General features: G+C 57.7%; 1 protein-coding gene across 1 annotated transcript; it reads right to left on the bottom strand.

Moving 5' to 3' along the window:
- Window positions 1-822: 822 nt before the first annotated feature.
- On the bottom strand, window positions 823-22,929 carry PLXNB1 (plexin B1). Its single transcript, XM_063114076.1, has 37 exons — window positions 22,881-22,929; window positions 21,101-22,213; window positions 19,854-20,036; window positions 19,420-19,548; window positions 19,195-19,295; window positions 18,764-18,896; window positions 18,339-18,495; window positions 17,947-18,055; window positions 17,763-17,871; window positions 16,669-17,349; window positions 16,337-16,459; window positions 16,023-16,145; window positions 15,538-15,631; window positions 15,279-15,451; window positions 14,964-15,115; window positions 13,430-13,535; window positions 13,109-13,245; window positions 12,630-12,806; window positions 12,258-12,429; window positions 11,836-12,078; window positions 10,933-11,109; window positions 10,707-10,855; window positions 10,081-10,181; window positions 9,770-9,987; window positions 9,455-9,633; window positions 9,255-9,321; window positions 8,878-9,024; window positions 7,268-7,436; window positions 6,893-6,996; window positions 6,733-6,817; window positions 6,330-6,502; window positions 6,003-6,163; window positions 5,762-5,909; window positions 3,762-3,826; window positions 3,537-3,612; window positions 2,423-2,497; window positions 823-1,001 (listed from the first exon to the last, which is right to left on the bottom strand). The coding sequence occupies exons 2-37, from the start codon at window positions 22,205-22,207 to the stop codon at window positions 897-899; spliced, it is 6,408 nt and encodes a 2,135-aa protein (XP_062970146.1). The 5' UTR covers window positions 22,208-22,213; window positions 22,881-22,929; the 3' UTR covers window positions 823-896.

Genomic DNA, 22,929 nt, shown 5'->3' on the forward strand with positions numbered 1-22,929 from the left:
CTTGAAGAGACTGTAGACCCCTCTACCTCAGGTCACAGGACTCTCCCAACCCTGTCCTGGATGGGGTTCTCACTTCATTCACAGGAGCTGTGACACTAGCAGGATCCGCCCAAGAGCCAGGGAGAGCCCAGCCAGCCCTGCAATCTGCGGCATTATGTGGGGGCTGAGACCTCCCCCAGGGTGTGGATTCCACCTCCCCTGGTGCCTGCCAGGCACAGCTGCAACCCTCATGCTAGGGGAGGGGACAGACACATACATGAGACTCCACACAGTGTGTTATTCTTTAATGAAGAGCTGGGTCAGTGGAGCCACCAGTCTCCCCAAGGCCCCGTGCAGCAGATAGCAGTGGCCCTGAGGCAGCCAGCCCTGCTGAGGGTTCAGTTTGCAGTGGCCTAAGAAAGGTATTCCTCTCCTGGACCTAGGATGTGGCAGCAGCAACAAGCCCAGAGGCAGCTAAACTGAGGTCAGGGATGATGGAGGAGGAGGACAGGAAGTGGGGAGTCAGGGGCTCTCCTCCTTCCTCTCTAAATCCCAGTGGGACAAGGCCAGTGTTCAGGAACAGTACGGACTCCCCAGGGGCCTGGAGGCCCTTCCAGCCACTCTGTGGAAGCCCTTAGTCCCCAGCATCCTGCACTGTCATCGCATCACACCGGAAGTAGCCCACAGGGTCGCTGGGCTCAGGGAACAGGCTGGGCACCACCCCATGGGCCTCAAGGCCTTAGACCTGCGAGGTGAGTCCAGGAGGGCCAAGGCCAGAGCCACTAGGATGCTGGGAGCCACCTTCCACTAACTCTGCTTGTCAGTCACTACAGGCATCTAACAAAGTGGTCTCTCCCTCGAGGTTCCAGGGCTGCCAGGTAGGGCTGAGGCAACAGCAAGCCAGGGCTCCAGGGTCCCTATAGATCTGTGACCTTGTTTTCCACAGCGGCTGCAATCTGCTGCAGCCGATAGCCCAGCTGCATCTTCTGGGCCGTGCCATCCTCCTCCAGGGCAGTGATGATCTGAAACACAGAGACCAGCATCATCCGGGAGACCACTTCAGCCTGCCCGTATGCTGCAGACTTCAACAGGCCTCCTAAGACACTGTAGCGCAACTGCAGCCCAAGAAATCCAGCGAATCACTTCACTAACTTCCTGTGTGACCTCAGGATTTCACCAGTGGGAGGGGAGAATAACAGTAAAGCCGCCACGGAGTTTTAAGGATTAGGGAGGAGGGAATGAAGTATTTTTCTCAGTACCTAGCACTTGTGGTAATCCACCTCGCCCAGGAAAATCGTGTTGTGTGGAGGCCGGCCCGGCCCACCATGCTGGCCTTCTCCCCGCAAACCACTCAGAAACGCTGCTCCAGCCATCCTGCCTCACCCGCCCACCAGGCAACAGCATTTCCTGTTTCTACGGGCCAGGTGCCCTCCAAGGAGCAGGAACCCAACACTGACCAGAGAGGTGGTGGGAGACAGATACTAATCCAACACCAACGACTACATAACCACAAGTGGGGGGCTACCACAAAGGGAATGGGTGGGAACCAGGAGAATGGCAGCGTTGGGGGAGAGGAGCCATGGCGTACCATGTCTCTACGAGGGGATGAGACTGTGTCACATCTTGCCATGCCAAGCAAGACTGTGGGCCACAGGGACCGGCCCATGGCTCACTTGGGAGAGTGGGTGCTGATAACACCAAGGCCATGGGTTTGGATCCCTATATAGGGATGGCCGGTTAGCTCACTTGGGAGAGCGTGGTGCTGACAACACCAAGTCAAGAGTTAAGATCCCCTTACCGGTCATCTTTAAAAAAAAAAAAAAAAAAAGACTGTGGGCCACAAAGCAGGTTCTCATCTCTGAACAGAAATGGCCACGTCATTGGTGCCACACAAATATCTGAGTGGACGATTCCATCAGGCACTCAGTAAGTTGACAGCTGGGTGCTCAGATCTTCAGGCCCAGCCCAGGGATCCCCCAGAAAGCCTCTTCACCAGCTCCATTGTATCCTCACCCACCCCAGTGTTGTGCCTGGTCCCTCTTCTCTGGTTGCTCACACAGCACAGCCAGGCGTGCACCCAGAGGTGTCCATGCACAACAAGCTGCCAACCCTGAACTCTGGTAGGGACTGAGTGAGGGCATGGTCGGGTGGAGGTGGCAGCTGTGTGTCCTAGTAGATGCCCCAGCCCCCCGCCCAACCACCTCTACCATGCTTGGGAGCCCTACTGAGGAGCTGGGATAGGAAGTGGTAGGGAAGGTTAGAGCACAGCCGACACCAGGAAGCATGCCTGAAGAACAGGTCCCAATCCGCCAAGGGCCCAACCCCTCCCCTACTCTGTGCCTGAGGGAGACCCAAAGGCCAGGCCCCCTTCACATCCATCCCCTCAGCCTCCAAGGGAGTACCTCGAGGTCAGCCTCCCAGTCAGGGCCCAGGGTCTGCCCACCTGGTCGTAATATTTGTTGATATACTTGTAGAGTTCGTGCAGGGCCACTCGCGCCCCGAGGTCTCCAGAGCAGTTCTAGGGAGGAGGCCAGAAGAGAGGTAAGAGAGAGAGGGTGCAGCCAGCCACAGAGGAGTCCCAGGACCCCAGGGAAGGGGAGGGGAAAGAAGGGGCCTGAGAGGTGAAGGAAGGGACCGATTCTGGGCGGGAAGCAGAGCCCCTCCACAGACCAGGGACCCCAGGCTAGGTGTGCCCAGCTGGGGACAGGACAGGGCCAGAGAGCCTCCCTGGTAGGAAGAGCCCCCAGGTCTGCAGTTTCCACAAGGCCTGGGGTTTCCACTGGGGCCCTGCCTCGCTGCCCCTCAAGGCTCTGGCTTGGACTTTCCGCCATCCCAAGCAATTGCAGGGCCAAGTAGGATAGATGCCACTTGCAGGCTGTGAGCGCAGCATAATTCTGCTCTGATCTAGCTCAAGTATTTCCTGAGGTCACTCCCAGGCCCCTCCATGGGCACAACTCTGAGCCTCAACTTCCTCATCTGGACAATGGAGTTGATATCACCTAACTTTCAGAGCTCTTATGGGAACAAATGAGATAATCAAAGCACCCCACGAAGGACTCAACAAACAGCTACACACCAAAATTGTAGCTGCTATTAGTGCTGTGGTTGTCATCATCATCATCATTTTAGGAATGTTGTTTATAAATTCCCTGGGGTTTATATTTTCCAGCAGTTTTAGGAAGAGGTGGGGGCATGTCAGAAGAGCAAAAACCAGGACAGAGGAGCGGTGAGAAGACACAGGCAAGCCTGAGCTGAACCCCAGCCTCCTCACTGCCCTGGATCTATCATACACACACCCAACAAGGGCTGTGGGTGTGCAAGCACCTGGCTGAGTCAGGCTAGCAAGCAGCCACCAGGTCAAGACCCCTGCTTGCTCTGCCCTGGTTTTTTCAGTGGCAGTTGGAACACTCTGCACTTATAAGTGCAGAATGTGGCCTGCTCCAACCAGCTCACAGGGCTGCCAAGGTCTCAGGGGCTCCCCTGCAAAGGAGTAGTGTGAAGGGGACAGGTCGTGGCAGGAGGCCTGTGCCCAAACAAGAAGCAGAGGGAGGCCTTACCCGGGACAGCTCAGCCAGGACAGAGTTCATCTCTTGGTCACTGGCTGGGACGGTCTGTCTGATGTCTGCATAGTACCTGCCAAAGAGCCCAAGTACCACAGCTGTTGGGTAAACAGACCCACTCCCGCTCCCTCCACCAGGGCCCATACCCCAGCCTCAGCCCACACACACACCAATCTCCACCCACCCACTCTTCAACCAGAGCCATTCCCATCCTGGAAGTACCTTTCCACCATCCGTTTGTAACGGGGAATATCCCGAGCATACAGAAGTTTGTTGATGGGGGAGTCCTGGTGCCAGCAAGAGGACAGTCAAAGAGGAAGGACGGATGAGAGCTCTGGTTAGGGTGATCAACTGTCCCAGGCTTCCCAGCACTGCTTCAGTTTTAAAACCAAAAGTCCCACATGCCAGGAACCCTCTAGGTCCCTGGCAAACCAGAGTGGTTGGTCACCCTAGCCCACTTCCTTCTGCAGGAGCCTCCTTCACTCCCTCCCCACCACCAGTGTCCAGCCTTTGATGTCTCAGCTCAAGCTCCTCCCTGTAGCGCTCTGAGGTCATTTCTCAGCTCCACAGGCCTCCATCTGGATCTGGCAGGAAGCCGGCAGGCAGGGTGGGAAGCACAGGCTCACTCCCCATGTAATCATTTTAAAAATCAGCAAACTGTGACCCAGAAAACTATGTAAATTGCCCCAAACCACCTTACTCCCGAGTGGCTGAGCTGGGATTTGACAGCCCATAATTTTAACACACCCAGACACTGCCTCTACCACTGAAATGGGTTCAAGTCCCAGCGGCAGTGAGCTCTGGGAAGCATGCTTCTGTCCTTGGGACCTCGGCCTCATCCTAAAGCTGCTGGGAAGGTCAGAAAGATCTTGAGGTGGCGCTGTCCCTGCATGAGCAGGGACACAAGTCCAGTTCAACCCTCAGCCTGAGTCAGGATGTATGCTTTCTTATCAACTCTCCATGGGGGACACTGGCATTCTAGGTGTGGACTATTCCTGAGCTACCCAGGGACCACTTGCTGTCCTGCTGGGAAGGGGAGGCAATGGGAAGATCTGGTAAAAAACGTAGCCATCACTCAGCATCCACCCCGGAAGCAGCCCCAGGTGTCCTGGTGCGTCCTGGTTGATTCTCCGCTCATCATTAGGCAGAAGGATGAAAACATGTGGAACAAAAAGCGCTCCCAAAAGACAGTGCTACAGAGTGGAACTTTCCATTTTGTTTCTTCAGAGGTCTAGAGATTTATCTCTCAAGAGGTCAGAGGCCAACTGTGGCCCAGCAGCCTGGGCTAAGCAGAGCCCCTGAATTCATGAACCTGCAGAGCCACAAGGGCCCTGCCCACTGGTGCCTGAGCAGAGACACACTGGGGACCCCACATGTCATGGGACTCTCCTGGCTTTACTACTGTGACAACACACTTCCAACCTCTGTGCTCAGGCCACTTCTGCTCTGTTTCTCAGCACATCCCCCAAACCTTGGCACTCTCCTAGACTCTCTTCTCTCCTACTCCACTGGCAGGCAGATACCTCCACCACCCTAAGGAATCAAATCCACCAGGCAGCCCAGGGCTGCTCTGGGATTGGAGAATCCATGTCTTCACCTGGAAACCACCTGGTGGCCCCACAAGCACCTCAGGCTCACCTCATCCAAGTCTGAACTCACCAGCCAGAGGCCCAGGGATCACATGTGACCCCTCCTACTTCCTTATCCCCCACATCCAACCCACAGTCTCTGCCTGCCCTGCACCCTATTGCCAGCTCGAACCTGGCCACTGCTTGTTCGGAGGACAGAACAGCCTCCTCTCTGGACTCCCAGGCTCCAGTCCTCCTACGGTACAACTGCCGGGACACCCCACTGAACTCTCAGGCCTGACCACACCTCCAGCCTTCTGTGGCTCCCACTGCCCTCGGGGTGAGCCCTCACCAAGTGGACCTGGCCCATGCCACAGCCTGCCAACACTGGCTGCCCACATCTCAGCCCTGTGGATTGGTACACGGTGCCCCTACTTTTGCTCATCCCTTAATACTGAGGCATTGCCACCTTCTAGGGAGCCCTTGGGACAAAGCCTGGCCTGAAGATGCCTGAAGTCAGAGGACTCTCCTAACCCTCTTCCTTGAAATTCCAGAGAAAGCCTGGAATGTGTGTGTATGCACACCACTGTCCACCCCAGCCCTCACCGCCCCCACCCCACCCATCCCCTCCGTGTCCATCCCAGAACCACTCACCCGGCCCAGCTTGTGGTCGGCCAGGGTACAGGCATCCATGAAAGTCTGCGCGATAACAAGGAGCACTGCGTCCATGTTATCAGATGTCTGCACGTCGAACACAAACTGTGGGTTTTTAATGATATTGATCCAGAACCTCAGTGGCAAGCTGCGGGTGGGGCAGGCATGGCCAATGAGTGTGCTGGGAAGGCAGTAGAGAAGACCCCCCACATACCAGGAGCCCACCTGGCCCCAGCCCCACCTGTTGGTCTTCCAGATGTGGATGGTGTCCTGGTCAGAGATGCCATGCTGCTGGGCCTGCTCATCCAGCAGGTCAAAGAAATACTTGATGGCGAGTGGCACAGGACAGCTGGTGCTGAGAATCACCTGGAACAGGTCGTCCACAAACTTCTGCAAGGTGCCCTATGGGAAGAAGAGCCAGCAGAGAAGTGCAATCAGCAAGGCGCCCTCAGCAGCAGCCCGCCTCAGTCACTGCGTGCACTATGCCTGTGCCAGCCCCGTACCAACCCAAGTGGCCCTTCTCCTGCACAGCCCAGACCCCACTGCCCATCCGGTCCTCCCCACCCACCTTCATGGACAGCAGGCGGGTCAGGTAGATCTCAGGGATGGCCTTGGCTCGCTCACGCTCCCCGCCCCGCAGGCTGCCCCTCCGAGGCCTGGGAGGCTCCGGCTCCTCACTCGGCTTTACCAGGTGCCAGGGCCGGATGCCCCCCTCATCTACATCCTCCAGCATTGGGGTCCCTGTGCCAAGATCCCACAGCTCATCATCCCTCACCAGGTGCCAGCCCCCCAGGCCCACTGGGTCCTGCCAGCTCTCCCAGGAGTTGGGTGCCTGACTGAGCCTCTGTGGGTAGCAGGGAAATAGGCACAAGTCTGCCCTGAGGTCCAGAAGACCTCCCCCTGTTACCCAGGATTGGGCAAAGCAAGAGTAGAGGACTGTGACAGGTGGTGGGCACGGGGGTGGTACTCACGCTCTCCAGGGACATAATCCTGGTTTTCCCGGAGAACATGCTTCGTGAGGCAGGGGACGAGGGCCACGGTTGCTCCATCTGGGACCTGCAGACCACAGGTGGTGATCCCGCCACCAGCCCCACACCACCATACTCCTCCCCCAACTCCCACCCCTCTCACCTTGTAATGCTGCAGGGTGTTCAGGCGCCTCCACAGACCCTGGATCTCAGAAGTGACATCCTCATCAGAAAGAATGAGGTGCCCGGCCACTCCAGACCGCCACTCTGCAAGGGCAAGGTAGGATTTGGTCCAGACCTTCCAGAATACCTTCCCTGCAGTAGAGCCCATCTCCTCATCCATGAGGGGGCAGCCCTACCCAACCTCTCCAAAGACCAGGAGGGGACCCCTCAACAGGTGTTCCAGAGCTGGCCTCTGCCCCAACTCTCAACATCCCACAAGCCCTAGGTGACAAGCTGTCCCTGCAGAGCTGGTCCTGGGCTAGCCCAGGCCCAACACCAGCTCAGGAACCCAAGCCACCCCTCCCCTTGCCCTCACCGACATCCAGGGTGCGAGGGTCTGGCCGCTGGGCAAGAGGCACTCCTTTATAAAGCTGGTCGAGCATTTTCTCCTTGGCCTGGGAGATGGTGTCACAGTCCAGGACTTTCACGGCCACACTCTGGGCCTCTCCTGCCCCAGGCCCCACAGCCAACAGCGCATTCAAAGTCTATGCAAGACACATGGGAGCTGTCAGGGTTCACGCCACATTGAGGATGACCAGGCACAAGGCCAAGGGCAGAGACAACCCATGAGGAAACTACTGCCTCTGACTCCCAAGCACCAAGCAGTCCCTAATTCTTGTCTCTTTGCCTGCCTGCTTCCTCCACTCTGTGACCCCAGCAGCTAGCTGAGCGCTCTTGTAAACATCTACAGGATGGAAGGCAGAAAAAATGAGTGAGCACAAATCCCTCTTCACTCAGATGCCAGATTCCAGGCTGCCAATCAGGCTGAAGTACCTGAGGGAAGCCTGCGTAGCAAGGATTCCCCACCCACTGAGAGAAGAAAACCCTGAGATTTTCCCCAAAGAACCCTTGTGCAAAACTAAGGGGAAAGCAAACCCAGAGGGAAGCAACAGGCAGGTTTGCCAGGGTGGTTCCCAGCTTGGTGGGCAAGGCCACATCCCCAGTAGGATGGTCAGGCAGATATGCTCAGGCACTCAGGCCCTGGCACAGGTCAGAACAGGGCTGGCTCCTCCCAGACCATGGCTATGGCCACCCTGGTTCCATTCCAAGCCTAGCGGCCCTCCAATGCCCTATCCTCAAGATCTGGCCCAACCCTCTACCCTGCTATCTAAAGGTCTCTTCCAGTGACCAGACAAGGGTCAGGCTGGCTCTATATCCAGATACAGAAACCAGAAGATGGTGCCCCGACCACACATACCCTCACATCCTCCCCTCACCCTCACCGGGGACTGACACTGCAGACCCCACACACACACACCCCACACACACCACACACACACACACACTCTCACACACACACCACACACTCTCTCTCTCACACACACACACACACACATACACCACACAGACCATACACACACACACACCACACACACCACACACACACACACCACACACACCACACACACACCACACACACACACACACCACACACACACTCTCTCACACACACACCACACACATACACCACACACACATCACACACACACAGACACACACACACACCACACACTCTCACACACACACAACCACACACTCACACACACACACACACCACACACACCACACACACACACTCTCACACACACACCACACACATATACACCACACACACATCACACACACACACACACCACACACACACACACACACAACCACACACTCTCACACACACACACACCACACACTCAGACGCACACACACACCACACACACACAGACACACTCACACACACTCTCACACACACCACACACACAGACACACACACCACACAACACGCAGAGACACACACACCACACACTCACACAGACACACACTCACAGACACACACACACACACCCCACACACACCATACCACACACACACAGACCACACACACCACACACATAGACACACACACACACACACACACACACACACACTCACCAAGGGACGGTATTCCACATCCTCTCTGAGTAGGCGATTGTCATTCAGGGTGTATTTGGCTTTGCCAGTCACACTGTCCACGGGCCCCTTGTCCACTTGATGCTTAATCCCTCGGAAGAGCATGTAGAGAGGTTCCCCTACTGAGTCCTGGGGGAGCATAGGCAGTTAGGGCCCCCCACACAGGTGGTAGAAGGGTATGGGACATGACGCATGCTGGGGGAGGGCACAGGATACAGGTTTAAGGTAACTGAGGACATGCTGGGTGGGAGTCTCTGCTCCACCGCAAGTGTGCAAGCTATGTGGGTGCTTGAGGCTTAGTGGTTTAGAGGGCCAGACCCTCCCTGGATGGGACGCCCACCCACCTCTGCCTCCCTCACCCTCACAAAGGTGTAGAGGCAGATGGACATCCAGTTGGTGAGTAGCTTCTCCACCACAGTCTCTGTCCTGGGGTAACAGGAAAGGGGAGGGCCAGGGTCAGCAGGTGGGGCTGTGAGACTATTCTGCAGACCCCCAGGCCCAGGCCTTATCTCCTGGCTCCAGCTATCCACAGCCCACCCAGCCCAACAGCCTCACAGACCTGCGCAGCATCAGCTTGGGGTTCTTGGCCACGTACTGGGCCACCAGATCACTGAGCAGGGTGCGGAGGATGTCAGTGAAGTACTCCAGCTTCCCATGCAGAGCCACAGTGAGCAGAGATGCCACGTAGGCACGGTCCCGAGCTGAGAATGTGCGCTGACTCTCCAGCGTGTGGATGAACTGGAGCCAGGGAGAGGGAGCGGGGCAGGGACAGAGGGGCAGATTCAGAAAGGGTGGGATGGAGAAAAGGTGGGCCAGGAGAGTCAGTTAGGGATAAGATGGGGTGAGGAGGGTGCGGATGGGGGTGGGGTGACACCTTGGTGAGGAAGAGCTTGCTGTTGAGCAAGTTGGAGAGCTGCCCCAGCCCCTGTTCCACAGTGGGTCGCCTGTTCTCAGGCACGCCTAGGTCCCGGTGCAAGGGCGACTCCCGGTGCCCAGGGAAGAAGACTCTCTCGGCATACACCTTATAGTCAAGGAAAGGGATGCCACTGCCCAGAAGGTCACTGGTGAGATCAGTCATCTCGGTCATGAGGTCTGTTAAGCAGAAGAGGCCAGTTTTGAGCGCCAATCCCATGTGATGGGAGTGGGCTTGGGCAGAGAGCCGTGGAGGGTGGGACCTGTTCTCACCTGTGAACTCTTTTTTACAGCGGTCCCGCACACTGCTCTCCAGGTTCTCCAACTGGATCTGAACCTTCTTATAGTCCCTCAGGGCCTGCTTGCTCTTCCTCCTGCTCAGCACCAAGGTCAGGAGGGGAAGGCCAGAGGCAGCCAAAGCCCTTGCTGGGTCCCACTTGGCCCAGGGCTACCTGACCCAACCCCAGGCATACCCTGGCCTCGTCCAGCACAGTCTAACCTAGGCATGTCCAGCCAAGCCAAGGCCTAGCCTAGAACAATTCAACCTGTCCCATCCCAAGCAAGCCACACCCACCCATGTCCTGTCTAGCCCAGCATGGTTTAGTCCGGGGATCAGCAAACTGCAACCAGGCCAATCAGGCCCACAACCTACTTTTATAAGTAAAGATTTGAACACAGCCACGTTCATGTGTTTACATTGTCCATGGCTGCTTTTGTGCCACAATGGCAGAGTTGAATAGATGCAACAAAGACCACCTGGCCTGCAATGCCTAAAATATTTGCTCTCTGGCCCTTTACAGAAAACGTTTGCTGATCCCTGGCCTAGTCTGCCCCTTCCCAGTCCAGTTACATCCTGCTACCTGCCCCAGCCCAGCCCAGCCACATCTGGCTACACCCACCTGTACATGAGGACAATGACGATGACCCCCAGAGCCAGAAGGGAGGTGCCCACCCCCAAGCCCACTTGGGCTGCCACAGGAAAAGCCACAGAGCTCTCGCCATCATACTGCACATGACCCAGGGAGAAGCGCAGGTTCCCCATCTGCACCTGGGTGGGGAGCCACCTGTGAGCGAGGGTTGAGCACATGCCCAATGCCCAGCCCTGCCCAGGACCTGCCCACTGACCGTGAACTCAGGCAAAGCATCAGGTGCCTCCCGGAGGGCATGGTGCCGCGGCAGGGGCTGCTCCACAGGGGGCTCACAGTACAGGTGGTGCCGGGTCAACGTCTTCACCACACAGGGGCCATCCCCTATCATGGCCACTACCTCCTCCTTGGACATTGCAAGGTCCAGATTCTCTCCCTAGAACATGGGTCACTAACCAGTCACTCAGAACCCTTCCCCAAGGGATCTGGTGGTCATTTAGATCCTATCCTCCCAGATATGGGAAGGTGGTCCTGAGACCCACCGCAAGGAGCAGGGCTGATAGTCCCTCAGGACCTCTTCCCCTGCACATGGGACCAACAGTCACAGAGACATCCTCCAAGCTGCTCCCCACGACCCTTCTCTGCCCTTCACTAGCTGCCTTCTCCAGAATATAAAGTTCTCCAAATCCTGCCCAGTTACTTAACAAAGCCAGAGCCCCCACTCTGTCTGATCGCCCACCAGGAGGGTGATGATGGACTGTCGACCTATGGCCTGTCCAAGTGTCCACCCGCTGCCAACTGCGTATATCAGAACATGTGCTCTGTGGGTGTCTGTGTGAATCACGCTGCCAGCTGGGGATCAGCCCAGCTGCCTACTGTGTACCACACACCCATCTATGTGTGAGCCAAACTATTTACATATTGTCATTCAGACACCTGCCACGGAGTGTGTTAGGACCCAGGCCACTGGCCGACTGGTCAAACCCTTCCCAAGTGCCAAGCTAGGCACCCTCACCAGCAGCCCTTCAGCCCTCGCCACAGTAAGGATGAGGAACTGTGTCTAGCCATTGGCCCTTGCTCTATCGTCATGGGCTCTCCACTCCACACAGCAGTGCTGTCTAGCGAAGGGAAGGACCCTGCTGTGTCTGAGTAGGAGCAGTACCTCCACAGAGAACACACTCCCAGGCTTGTGCCGGAACGGTGTAGTGGGGTCCTCAGGGTTGAGAGGCTGCAGGGTCGGGTCAGCCTCATAGGAGAAGGGTGTGGGGCTCAGTGTTGCAAAGTCAAAGACCAGGTTGTCAAGGATAAATTCCACCTGGACCCAGGGGTCCTCGGGCAGGCCCGGGAGGGCAGGTGTGCAGCACACAATGAGCTGGGAGGAGTTCACGTGGCATGGCTCCTCAAACTGGGTGGAGAAAGACAAGGGAGGGTCAAGTGAGGGGCCACACAGGAAGCAGAGAGAGCAAAGATGGGAAGAGTATCCTTTGGTACCAGCCACCCATGGCTATCCACAGGGTGCAGTGTGGGGCAAGGGGAGAGTGATGGCTAGCCCAGTGCAGTCAGGGATGCCCAAGGGTGTCCTACATGATGACTGTCACAGGAGGCCCCAGGGGAGCATGTTGTCTCCAGAACCATGCGGCGCTTCTGTCCAAGCCCCTGGCTGGGCCGTAGCACTCCTGGGGCCACAGTCACTCGCATTCTTGGCATCTGCACCACGTCTAGATTCTGGCCTCGGACCCATATCTGACGTCCTCCACTGAAACACAGCCCGTAAACCACTCGTGGCTACATGAACCAGGATCTAAAGTACAGCCCAGGCCCAAACCACATGACCCCACCTCCCTTACCAGCGGCATAAGATTCACAGCCCCCCACACAAAGCCCTGCCACCCCCATGTAGTACAGCTGCAAGGATCTCCCTGCCACATGCCACATTTCATGCCTTGGGCCCAGCACCTGAGAAAGCTCTTGGTGGGACCTGCAGAGGTGACGTTGGGGTCTGATGTGTACTTGAAGAGGCCACGTTGAAGCGTCCGCTCAGTGGCCCCAAACCACACAGCCACAGGTAGTGTGGCAGGCACAGGGTATGGACTGGTGTCACATTGCAGCTGCTCCGACTGCTGCTCCAGCAGCCTGGAGAGGGGAGGTGGGAGTAGAAGGCAAGCCAGGCAGGGTCAGAGGGGCACAGGAAGGAGACCTCGGGACCTGCTCAGGCCTCAGCTCACTCCCCAGCTCACTCCCCTTCAGTGCCAACTGCTGTCTCCACCAGGTGGCCCTGGAGGCTACAGTCCCCCAACAGCCCCAGCTTTGGAGGGGTCTGGCCACTTTCTGATGGAGCAGACTTGGTCCTCCCACCCTTTCTGCTCTCCAACGCCCACCCTTCATCTTCTCCCTGGATCACATGGGTTTTTGCAGGATAAGGAAGCAGCCCTCACAAGTGACAAGGCTGGTCTCCAACCACCACTCGGATGTCCTCCAGCTGCCCAGTCAGGAGCTTGGAGCCATGCAGAGTGAGTCGGGTGCCTCCAGCTCTGGGGCCACGGGTGGGGAAGATGGAATGCACCTTCGGGTCCTATGGGAAGGAGGACAGGGAGAGACAGACAAACATCAGGACAGAAACAGAGAGGCAGGGGAAGCCTAAGAGAGACAAGATGGTCCTGGGGTGGGGAGCCCTAGGAAGGCAAAACCAGATGGGCAGTGAGGAACCACCAGAGGACTGGCCTATTGGCAGCTGGGGTGGCTCAACCGTCAGGCACCTGGTAGGCAAAGCTGTGCTCTGAGACGCCACGTCCTCTTCCCGGCACCTCTACCGCCACAGCACCGGCCACCTCCTCCCCACTGGGCCCAGTGATGCACACGAGGCTGTGGGCACAGGACAGACTAAGGGGTGCCAGGCTGCACTGAGGGCCCCCCAAACTGACCATCACCCCCCCTCCATCCTCCACCAGATTGAGAAAGGTCCTCTCTCACTTTAGAGGGAACTCCTATGGCACACCAGGAGGCCCTGGCATCTGTGAATTAATATTCGTGGTCTCAATTATTCACTTGTAGCCCCAGAAGCCCCATCAAGGAGGAATCTCTCTCTCTCTGTGCTGTGCCATGTATTTACAAAGGAACCCTGTAAGGCTGTTTGTAGGGGTGAGTTGCTGAGCTAATGCGAGGGCCTAGCCAGCCACCCCAAGTCCTCTGCAATCCCCACGTGCATAGCACCCACTTTCAAAGTGGTAGAAACTTGATTTCTTCATGAGCAAAAGTCCCTAAAAGCCTCTAGTCTGATCTGGGAATAGATGTGAAAGGAGAGTGAACATCTAAGAAAATGCTGGTTCTTAGCCAGAAAACAGAAGCTTGGGGCAAATTAATTTCCAGATTGTTAAGTCTGCAGTGGCTCGACTCCATGACATTGACACAGTTGCTGCAAACACTCTAGGAGAACAACAAGTGATGTGTGAACGACCCAGGAGAGACTCCAGCCAGAATATATTTTAATCCCTTTATAAATCACTTCATAAATTACTTTAGTCTTACGGTTCTGGAATCATTAACAGTTTAGATAGTCACCTTAAGTTCTCAGTCAAAACTCATCTGGGGGGAACTCCCTGATCTAGTGAAGTGGTTCCTTGTTTAAAATGCAGATTGCGGGGTCCCACCACAGGCCCCGAGTCCATCCGCTGAGGGTGCAGTTAAGGATCTGCTCCATGTTGGTTTTGCATAGAATCTCCAGGTTACCCTGATATCCAGCGGGGTCTGGGCCCTGCTGCTTGTGGATGCTTCCTTGAGAAGGTCCCGTTTATTCATCTTTGGGACCCTGCAAACACCGGCCAGGTTACCATAACCCAGAACCTGGGTCATGAGGAGCCCGGCACTCAGCAGGTGTGCCGCAAGTCTACCCTCCTGGGAAACCCAGACCAGGGCAGTTCCTGGGGAATAAGGGTCAGCTGGTGAGAAGACCAGCCCTGGAGCACAGCTGTCTGGGATCTGAGGACCCTGCTACCACAAATATATCCACAGTCATTGAGAAAGCCAGGAAGCAGAGCCACAGTCAGCTCTGGGCAGTGACCTTGCCCCAGACAGGCTCAGGAATGATCCCCCAGCAGCCCAGGCCAGGAACCTGCAGGTCTGTGGGTGGGTGCTCCTAGGCCTCAGTGGCAAGCCCAGTACTGAGGCATTGTGACCAGAATGAAAGAGGAGAGAGGAGGGCAGAGGAGGACTGAGTGGGAGGCCCCAAGCAGGAAAGCCAACCATGGAGCTCCCCAGGGTGTGCCCTGTTCCTGCTGGGTCCAGCCAACTCACCTGCTGGACACCTCGTACTCCTGGGCATCCACAGCACAGGGGACTCCAGCCACCCTGACCGTGTTCAGCACATCCTGCACATGTTGGCCCAGGTTGGAGCCCCTGATGGTGACACGGGTGCCTCCATCTACAGGCCCAGTCAGTGGCTCCACCTGTTGCAGGACAAGGACTGCTCACCTCCACCCACCTATTGACTCCTGGCAGCCTAGGGAGGCAGCCCCAGCTTTCCACCTTTGTGCTCCCTGTGCCCACAGCACCCACACCCTCCCTCCAAGGACAGCAGTGAGGAAGGGACATGCCAGCATTTCAACGCACCAAGTGGATGAGGGGCGCGGGGCACTGGGTGGCCACAGCCTTGGCCTCACCACAGGCCTCCCAGGCCACGCAACGTGGATGCTCCCTCTCACACCACACACAGCCATACTGGGGCACAGCGGTTTGGCAGCGGCTGCAGTCCCCATGTCCCACGGAGCAGTCATACAGTACCACTGGGAGTGACAAAGACAAATGTGAGAGGCAGGCCTGGAAGAGCCCTGCTACCACTGCCAGCCCCAGTGGCCCCTAGGTAGCTCACCATGTAGCCCTTCAGCACTGTCCACACGTAGACGGCCGGCCCGACGCAGGAACAGCCCCACACGGAGCTCAGGCTGCACAGCCTTGTAGCTGAGCTGGGGAAATGGGAGTGGGGTCAGAGCCTGGGGCTGGGGGTAGGCATCAGGCCTGGGGAGGGAGTGGTCAAAGAAAGGACCAAAATGACTAGTTATGAGAGCATAAGGTCAGAGGTCACAGTTAGGGTGCAGGGACCCCATGGGGCCACAGGGTTGGAGGTTAGAGGCAGAACTAGAATGTAGGGATCCCATGGAGTCTCAAGTTAGAGGTCAGGGGTGGGATGCAGGGACCCCATGGCACACAGTCAGAAGTCAGAGATGAGGTACCACGACTCCCTCGGGGTCACGGGGTCAGAGCTTGGGTTGGAACAATTATGGCACAACCAGCTAAGGTTGGTAGCCAGCCTGTGCCCAGTGCACCCTTGCCCACCCAGGCACTCATGGTCCACACCTGGTGCTGCTGGCATGTGACATGGCACCAGGTACCTGGAGGTGGCTCACACTCGACCTGGGCCTCAACCACCACCTCAAGGCCTTCCAGCTCCATCACACATTCATTCTCTCCTGGGCTGTCCTGGGGACAGAGGACACACTGTTGGGGCAGCTTCAGGAGCTGAGCCCAGTGAGTCCCGCAGGTCTCCCAGCACACCAACTGGGTTGGCGTTGAGACGTGGGGCCATGCCCTCTTCCTGCTCTCCAGCGCTTGTGTATAGTTTGTCAATAGTCAAGGACACTGCAAGGACAGCTGCAAGCAGACACACTCACCTGAAAGAGGCGCAGGTTCCTGCCTAGCAGCCGGACTTCCCGCTCCACGTGGACTGGCATCAATGTGGAGCCCTGAACACTCTCCACACAGGGGCAGGAGCTTGCCCCCCAATTCACCTCTTCCTGCAGGCACCAAGAGCAAGGCAGTCTATGGAGCCCACCCTGCCCACCTCCATCCTTTGCCTTGCCGGATCCCAGGGGCAAGGTTGGCATGGGGCTGCAGACCCCACCCTGCCACTTGATCCCTCCCAATGCAGAACCACAAGGCAGGCAAGGGGCTGCGTCTTCCCCACATCCCCTCCCCGAGGCCTCCTTCCTGGGCTAGGCCTCACCAGCTCCCAGAGCCCGGGGGTGTCATACTGGTAGTCGAGGCTGGACAGGAGGATGTGGGGGGCGGGAGGGCCCTCTTGCTCTGCTGAGTCTCCATCACCTGAGAGGAGGGTGGAAGTGGAGAAGGCGGGTGCGTCACCCCCCATCCACTCGTCCGCCTCAAGCAGCTCGCCGCCTTCTCTCATGCGCCAGTCCAGAGCAGGCTTCACGGAGCCCGTGGCCCCTGGGAAAGTGGTGGCAGGAGCAGTGCCAGGGGGCTGGTCCTGGGGTGCTGCAGAGGGCAGGGCTTCAGGCCCAGAGTCTGCAGGGGACACTGCTGCTGTGTCTGAGGGTGACAGGTGCGGGGCTGGGAGGTCTTCAGGTGTGGCTGTGGGTCCAAAATCAGTGGGAGCAGGGACAGTGGTTCCAGGTCTGTTGGGGGAGCTGGAAGTGGGGGGCTTCTCATGGAGGGGTGACTCTGTGGAGGCAGGGAAAGGTATGGGGCTGGGACCTGCCCATGGCCCCCAGGGGCTGAGCAAGGAAGGCCCGACCCCAGGTGGGACGTCAGAGGCTGTGGCTGCGGAGGGAGCCCCAGACTCCACAGGAAGGGTGTCAGGAGCAGGGTTGATCGTGGCTTTGGGGGCTATAGGTGGGAAGGGGGTGGGTACATCTCTTGCAGGAGGGGCTAGGGAGAGAAGGTGGCTCTGAAGGGGAAGCAGAGAAAGACAAGAAGAGCCACTCAGCAGTCAGGCGTGGGAGCAGGAGGCAGGCAGGCAAAGGGTATGTTAAGAGGAAAGGAGACCAAGGAAAAAAGAAACAAAAACAGCCCATTAATTATCTAAAGGAGAAAAAGGGGAGGGCAGGCTCCAGGGGCATCTGTGCTGAGGTGGGGCATGAAGGCCAGACCTCCCCTGCCTCTCAGCTACAAAGTCCTTTCCCGAAACAGGCAGGACATACTGGCAGCCATTCTCCAGTAAGTCTGTCACACACGGCAGCTCAGGTGCTCAGGGCAGAACCTCAGGTGGGCAGGCAGGCACATAGACCCTGGGCCATCAGAAAAACCCTCATGCTGGGGACGCCGAGCCCTCTGTAGAGTCCAGCCTAGAGTCACTCTCACCTGTTGGCTCACCACCATCGGCCCGGCATCACACGAGGCCTTGTGTGTGCACAGGTGCTGCCAGACACACCAGTTACACCCCCAGTGGCTGCTCACACAGGCCTGGCACCTGCACAGAGCACAGCCATGGGTCAGGGGTCGCCATGGGGCAGCCAGGAGCAGGGCAACAGGGGGAGGAACTCACTGTGCAGATGGGTGGAGCTCAGTGACTGCCACACAGTCATAGAAGGAGAGAGGAGCTTTGGCGATCACAACAGCACCAAACCTAAGCTCCATACTCACGGAGATGTGGTCTGCAAAGGGGGAAAGGGGGTTAGAGCTGAGGGGAGAGGAGGGGAGAGGCGCTCAGCTCAGTTGACATCCCGAGACCCTGAATGTGGAAGGGAAACCACAGTCGGGGAGCACAGTCCACAGAGCACAGAGTGGAGACTTTGTGGGGGTGGGGACCAGTGAGGGGACTCAGAGGCAGGCATCAGTTCAGGGTTCTTTGCCTGGATTCACATCACACCCCTTGGAGCAAGATGGGAGCAGGGCAGGGCTCCCAGGCCCCCGGGGCCAGCGCCTTCTCTCACCCACCGGCTCCTCTCTGCAGCACTGGGGCCTCACTAGGGTCCGGGGAAGGGCACATCACACCAGAACCAGTCAGCAGGGCAGGACTGTGATATTCCCCAAAGTGGCAGGAATATGACTCCCCCAGCCACAGGGGTGGCAGGTCTGGCACTGAGAGGAAAACCTGTCAAGAGAGCACAGAACACACTGTCGGAGCCATCAGGCAGCTGACCAGGACTCACATTACAGGGTACCCAATGTGGGCAGACACCAGCCCCCAAGCCTCACAGACACCCTCTGGCCTGGGTTAGTAACAGACAGAGAAATCAAGGCCCCAAGAGAAGTGATGTGAACAAGGCCATGTGGCATTGGGTGCATCTGACACCAAAATCCAAGGTCTCTACCCACCCCCAGAGCCCTCCCCCTAGACCCTGCCTACTCTGGTCATTCACCTCCTTCCTCTCCTCCCGGCTGATGTTGGCAGGACTCATGGCTGTCACTTGCAGACAGGCTGGCTCAGGCTGGAAGCTCCACAGCCACTGCTCTGGGCCCTGGCCCCTCGAGCACTCAGAATGGCGACTACACCTGCACAAGAATGATCAGCATCTGTCCATGACCCACATGGGGCCCCTGGGAGATCCTAGGACAGGGATACCTACAATCCTGAAGACCTGGGCAAGGCTCTCATGTGGGACACAACACCAGGCTCCTGTGTCTGCCCTGATGACCAGGGCAGAGGAAGGTATGGGGGATTGGGGCATCCAGGGATCACGTTCAGAGTTGAGAGCCAAGGATGAGGAATCCTGGGCAGGACAATTATCCAGGAGCATTAAGGGCGTGAGGCTAGGGCTGGAAGAGGGTCAGAGGTTGGTGGAGCACTAACCTGCCAAGGAGCACACACCACCCACAGTATGGGTCCCTGTGAGCAAGGCAAGAGGCACAGTCCAGGTGCTGAGCACAGGAGGCCACAGGAACCTTCAGAAGCTGTAACAGCAAAGACGACCTGAGGCCAGCAATCCAAACACCAGTAGCTTACCCACATATGAGTCCCTAGCCCTGCTCAGAGGTCCCTCCCAGGAACATGCCCTGGCTCGTGCCTGGCACTCACTGTGCTCTGGGTCATGACATACAGGTGCTCGAAGGTCCCATCAAAGGTGAGGTCTCTGCTTATTGCAGAACCCTGCTGGATGCTCTGTGTGGAGTATGAGTGGCCATTGCTCCCCGGGCCCAAGTAAACCTAAGATCAGAGACCACATAGTGTGGGACCCAAGCCCATGGCCACAGGCACAAGGCCGTGTCCCCCTACCCCCATAGACAGAATTTTCTCCTGGGCAGTCACAGGTCACACCAACCAGCCCAGGGTGGGTGTGGGGAGGTCACAGGTTAACACCACCCAGCCCCAGGAAGAGGAACACAAGTCTTCTCTCCTAGCCTGGAGCCGGAGGGCATGTCACAGTTCACACATCCCAGCTCCAGGGATCCCTGGAGTAGCACTACCCAGGCCAGCTCCCCTCCAGACCCTCGGACTTCCTGTGGACTCACCCTGTGCAGCTGCCCTTGACTATCACCCAGGAAAGCGATGGTGTGCCCATCCTCCATGGTGACTGCCACAGCTGTTAGCTGAACCCCTGGCCACTCCAGAATTGGTGTGGCTTCCAATGGGACACGGCTGGCCATGGGGCTGGGTGTGTGGTCTGAGCCACAGGGATAGGCATCCAGGGTGTCCTGCAGGCAGCAAGAAGCACTGGTGAGGCCCTCCCTGGATAACCTCATTCCCACTCCCAGTCTCTCTGCTGGCCTTCCCTGACAACCCCACCCTAGACAACATCTCCCATGACTACATCCCTAGCCCTACCTCAGTAGACAGTTTCCAGTGGCTCCTTCCCCCTCTTTTGATCCCCGCCTCTGCCTGCAGCCCCTCCTGCCATCCCTGGCCCGGGAGCTACTTCCTTCAGGTTATGTGTACAGCCCTCTCCTGGACCACTTCTCCAAAGCATCTCACAGCTCACATCCTCACCTTCAAGTCCACTCACCTGGGCCCTCTCCCACCTCTCACTGACTCAGTCCCACTATGTGCACCTCTTTCCTTTTTTATCCATCCCGAGACTGTAGCCGAACAAATTCCAACCTCTTCGGTGGGTGGGTGAAGGCACCAGCCCGGGGGCCTGCCCTGCTCCCATCTTGCTCCAAAGGGTGTGGTGTGAATCCAGGCAAACAGCCCTGAACTGATGCCTATCTCTAAGTCCCCTCACTGGTCTCCTACCCAACAAAGTCCCCATTCTGTGCTCTGTGGATTGTGCTCCCTGGCCCTGGTTTCCCCTCCAAATTTGGGGTCTCAGGATGTCAACTGTGCGTATCAGCGCCCCTCCCCACTCCTCCCCTGGCCTTCTCTCCTTCTTAGCAGACCACATCTTCCTCTCCTACTCAAGAAGTTAAAACAACAGGTCTCATCCCAACTTTCTGAGTCCCTGTCCCTATCCTAAAACCTCACATACCCTCTCAGTCCACCTATACAAATGACCACCTATACAAAATCCACCTATACAAAATCCCTTCAGCATCGTGGTCCAAGCCCAACCCTGCACTGCTCTCTGCCACCCTGAAAGCCACGTTTGTGGTTGGGAACCCCTCCACCGACCAGACGTAAAGGAAGCACTTAATATCTGTTGACCTGATCATCCCCACATCACCACCCACTTCCCTTCAGACTCCCTGGGCAGCTGCTTGGTGGCAAACACCTGCCCAGTAGCCTCAAGAAAGGGAAAGGCTGGGGCAGTGCCAGAACTCACCACAGGCAGCTGTGCACAGTCAGAATTGACGTCATACTCGATGTAGGCCACCTCAGTCCCGTTCTCAGCACGGCCCTCTCGGGTGTAGCAAGCATCTCGTGTGCGATTAGCAAGCCGGTCCACCTCAACCAGGGGGAAGGCACAGAGGGCAGAGGCTCCAGATGCCCCAGCAGCTGCCAATGGGGGCCGGCCCACGGTGGGGGGAGCAGCCGAGGAGAAGGCTGCAAAGAGCACCTCCCCTCGGGCCACCTCTCCAGATGAGGCCACAGCCGCAGCCTGGATCAGCCCGTAGTGGCCACCCTTGCAGGCCAGAGGCAACTCCACATAGGAGTAGTAGTGCTGGTCCCGGAGGCACACGCGAGACACATAGGCACGGAAGGCTCTAGACTGAGCCTGCAGATCCCGCCGAAGGAACAGGAAGTAGGCACTGGCCCCATGCGCAAAGGCACTCACAAAGTGGTGGCTATACTCAGAGAGGCGGCCCACTGCCAGCTTGGCTGTCTCCTCGTAGGAAAAAGCAGCTTGGGAGTCCGGCGGCCGCAGGGCCCGGGTCGTGATAGGTGGGATGCCACCCCCCACCCCCCTGCTAGTATATCCTCGCCCTACGAACAGAAGGGGCTCCCCTGCCAAGCCCTGGGCCACCAACCCCACTGTGCTGACTGCAGGATCATTGGCAGCCACATACTGAGTGTCTCCAGGCCGCTCTGGCCTCAGCAGCAGCTGCCCAAGCTGCCCCAGGCGCCGCTGCTCACAGACCCCCTGGTGCACACTCCCGCACACCACCAGGGCCCCTGGGCTCACCAGGAGCAGCTGGTTGGGGTTGTTGGTAGGCTGGGCCTGGGGGCACTCATCAGGCATCACAGGCGGCAGGCAGTCCCTGCTGTCTAGCACAGGGCCAGTGGACACCATGGCCTCCAGCTGCAGCCCAGGGCTCAGCTGGAACAGGAAGTTGGTGGCCCCTAGGTAGAGGGTGCCGGAGGTGGGGTCCCTGGCCAGGTGCTGCAGATATGTGCCGTTGGGAGTGAAAGCAGCTGGTGGAGGGGGCTGGAGGGTGAGGACCCACCCAGCCCAGAGAGCCTGGAGAAGAGCTGGGCCAAGGGCAGGCATGGTCACCTGGCAGGGAGAGAAATTGAGTTGGGGCTTACATGGCCACCAGAGCACCCTGGGCCCACTAGTGAGGGATAGGGCTGCGGCACTATATATGCCCCTCCTAACCCAGGAGGTAAGCAGAGGAGGGCCAGACTTAGCTGGGCACTATTGTCCAGGATAGCAAGGGGTCAGAAACAGGAGACACTTTCCCTGGAAATTTCAACACTACTCACTCTCTGTAAGCACTATTCTCTCGGGAAAACTGCACCATACTCCACCCTCACCCTGCACTTGCCCTGTGCCACAACAAGGATCAGAGGGTGAGGGGCTACAGGGGCCATCTCCAGGAAGCAGGGCCTAGAAGGGCCAGGTGCAGGTGACAGGAAGGAGGGGCCAAGAAACCCAAGGAGAAAGAGGCCTCCTCTGCAAGGATGTAAGTTTCCTGAGCAGGAGAAGGGAGGGTGAGGTCTCATGGGCCACCAGCATGTTAGAGCAGGACAAGAATTGAGTGCCATGCCTTTCAAGCCAGGAATCCAGAAGGGTAATAATCACAGAACCAACAGACCAGAGAGGAAAGGGAGGGTTGGGCAGGGAGGGCTGGGCCTGAAAGGCTGGGCCCCACCTCAGAAAGCCCTCAGCACAGGTGGGAGTCACACTGCTCCTAGATGCCCAGATGTAAGGTCAGGCTCACCTGGCAGGGCTGGCTGAATCGGGAGACAACAGCATGACCCGTGTGGGAG

This window comes from Cynocephalus volans, chromosome 11 (genome assembly GCF_027409185.1).
Source record: "Cynocephalus volans isolate mCynVol1 chromosome 11, mCynVol1.pri, whole genome shotgun sequence".
Taxonomy (NCBI): domain Eukaryota; kingdom Metazoa; phylum Chordata; class Mammalia; order Dermoptera; family Cynocephalidae; genus Cynocephalus; species Cynocephalus volans.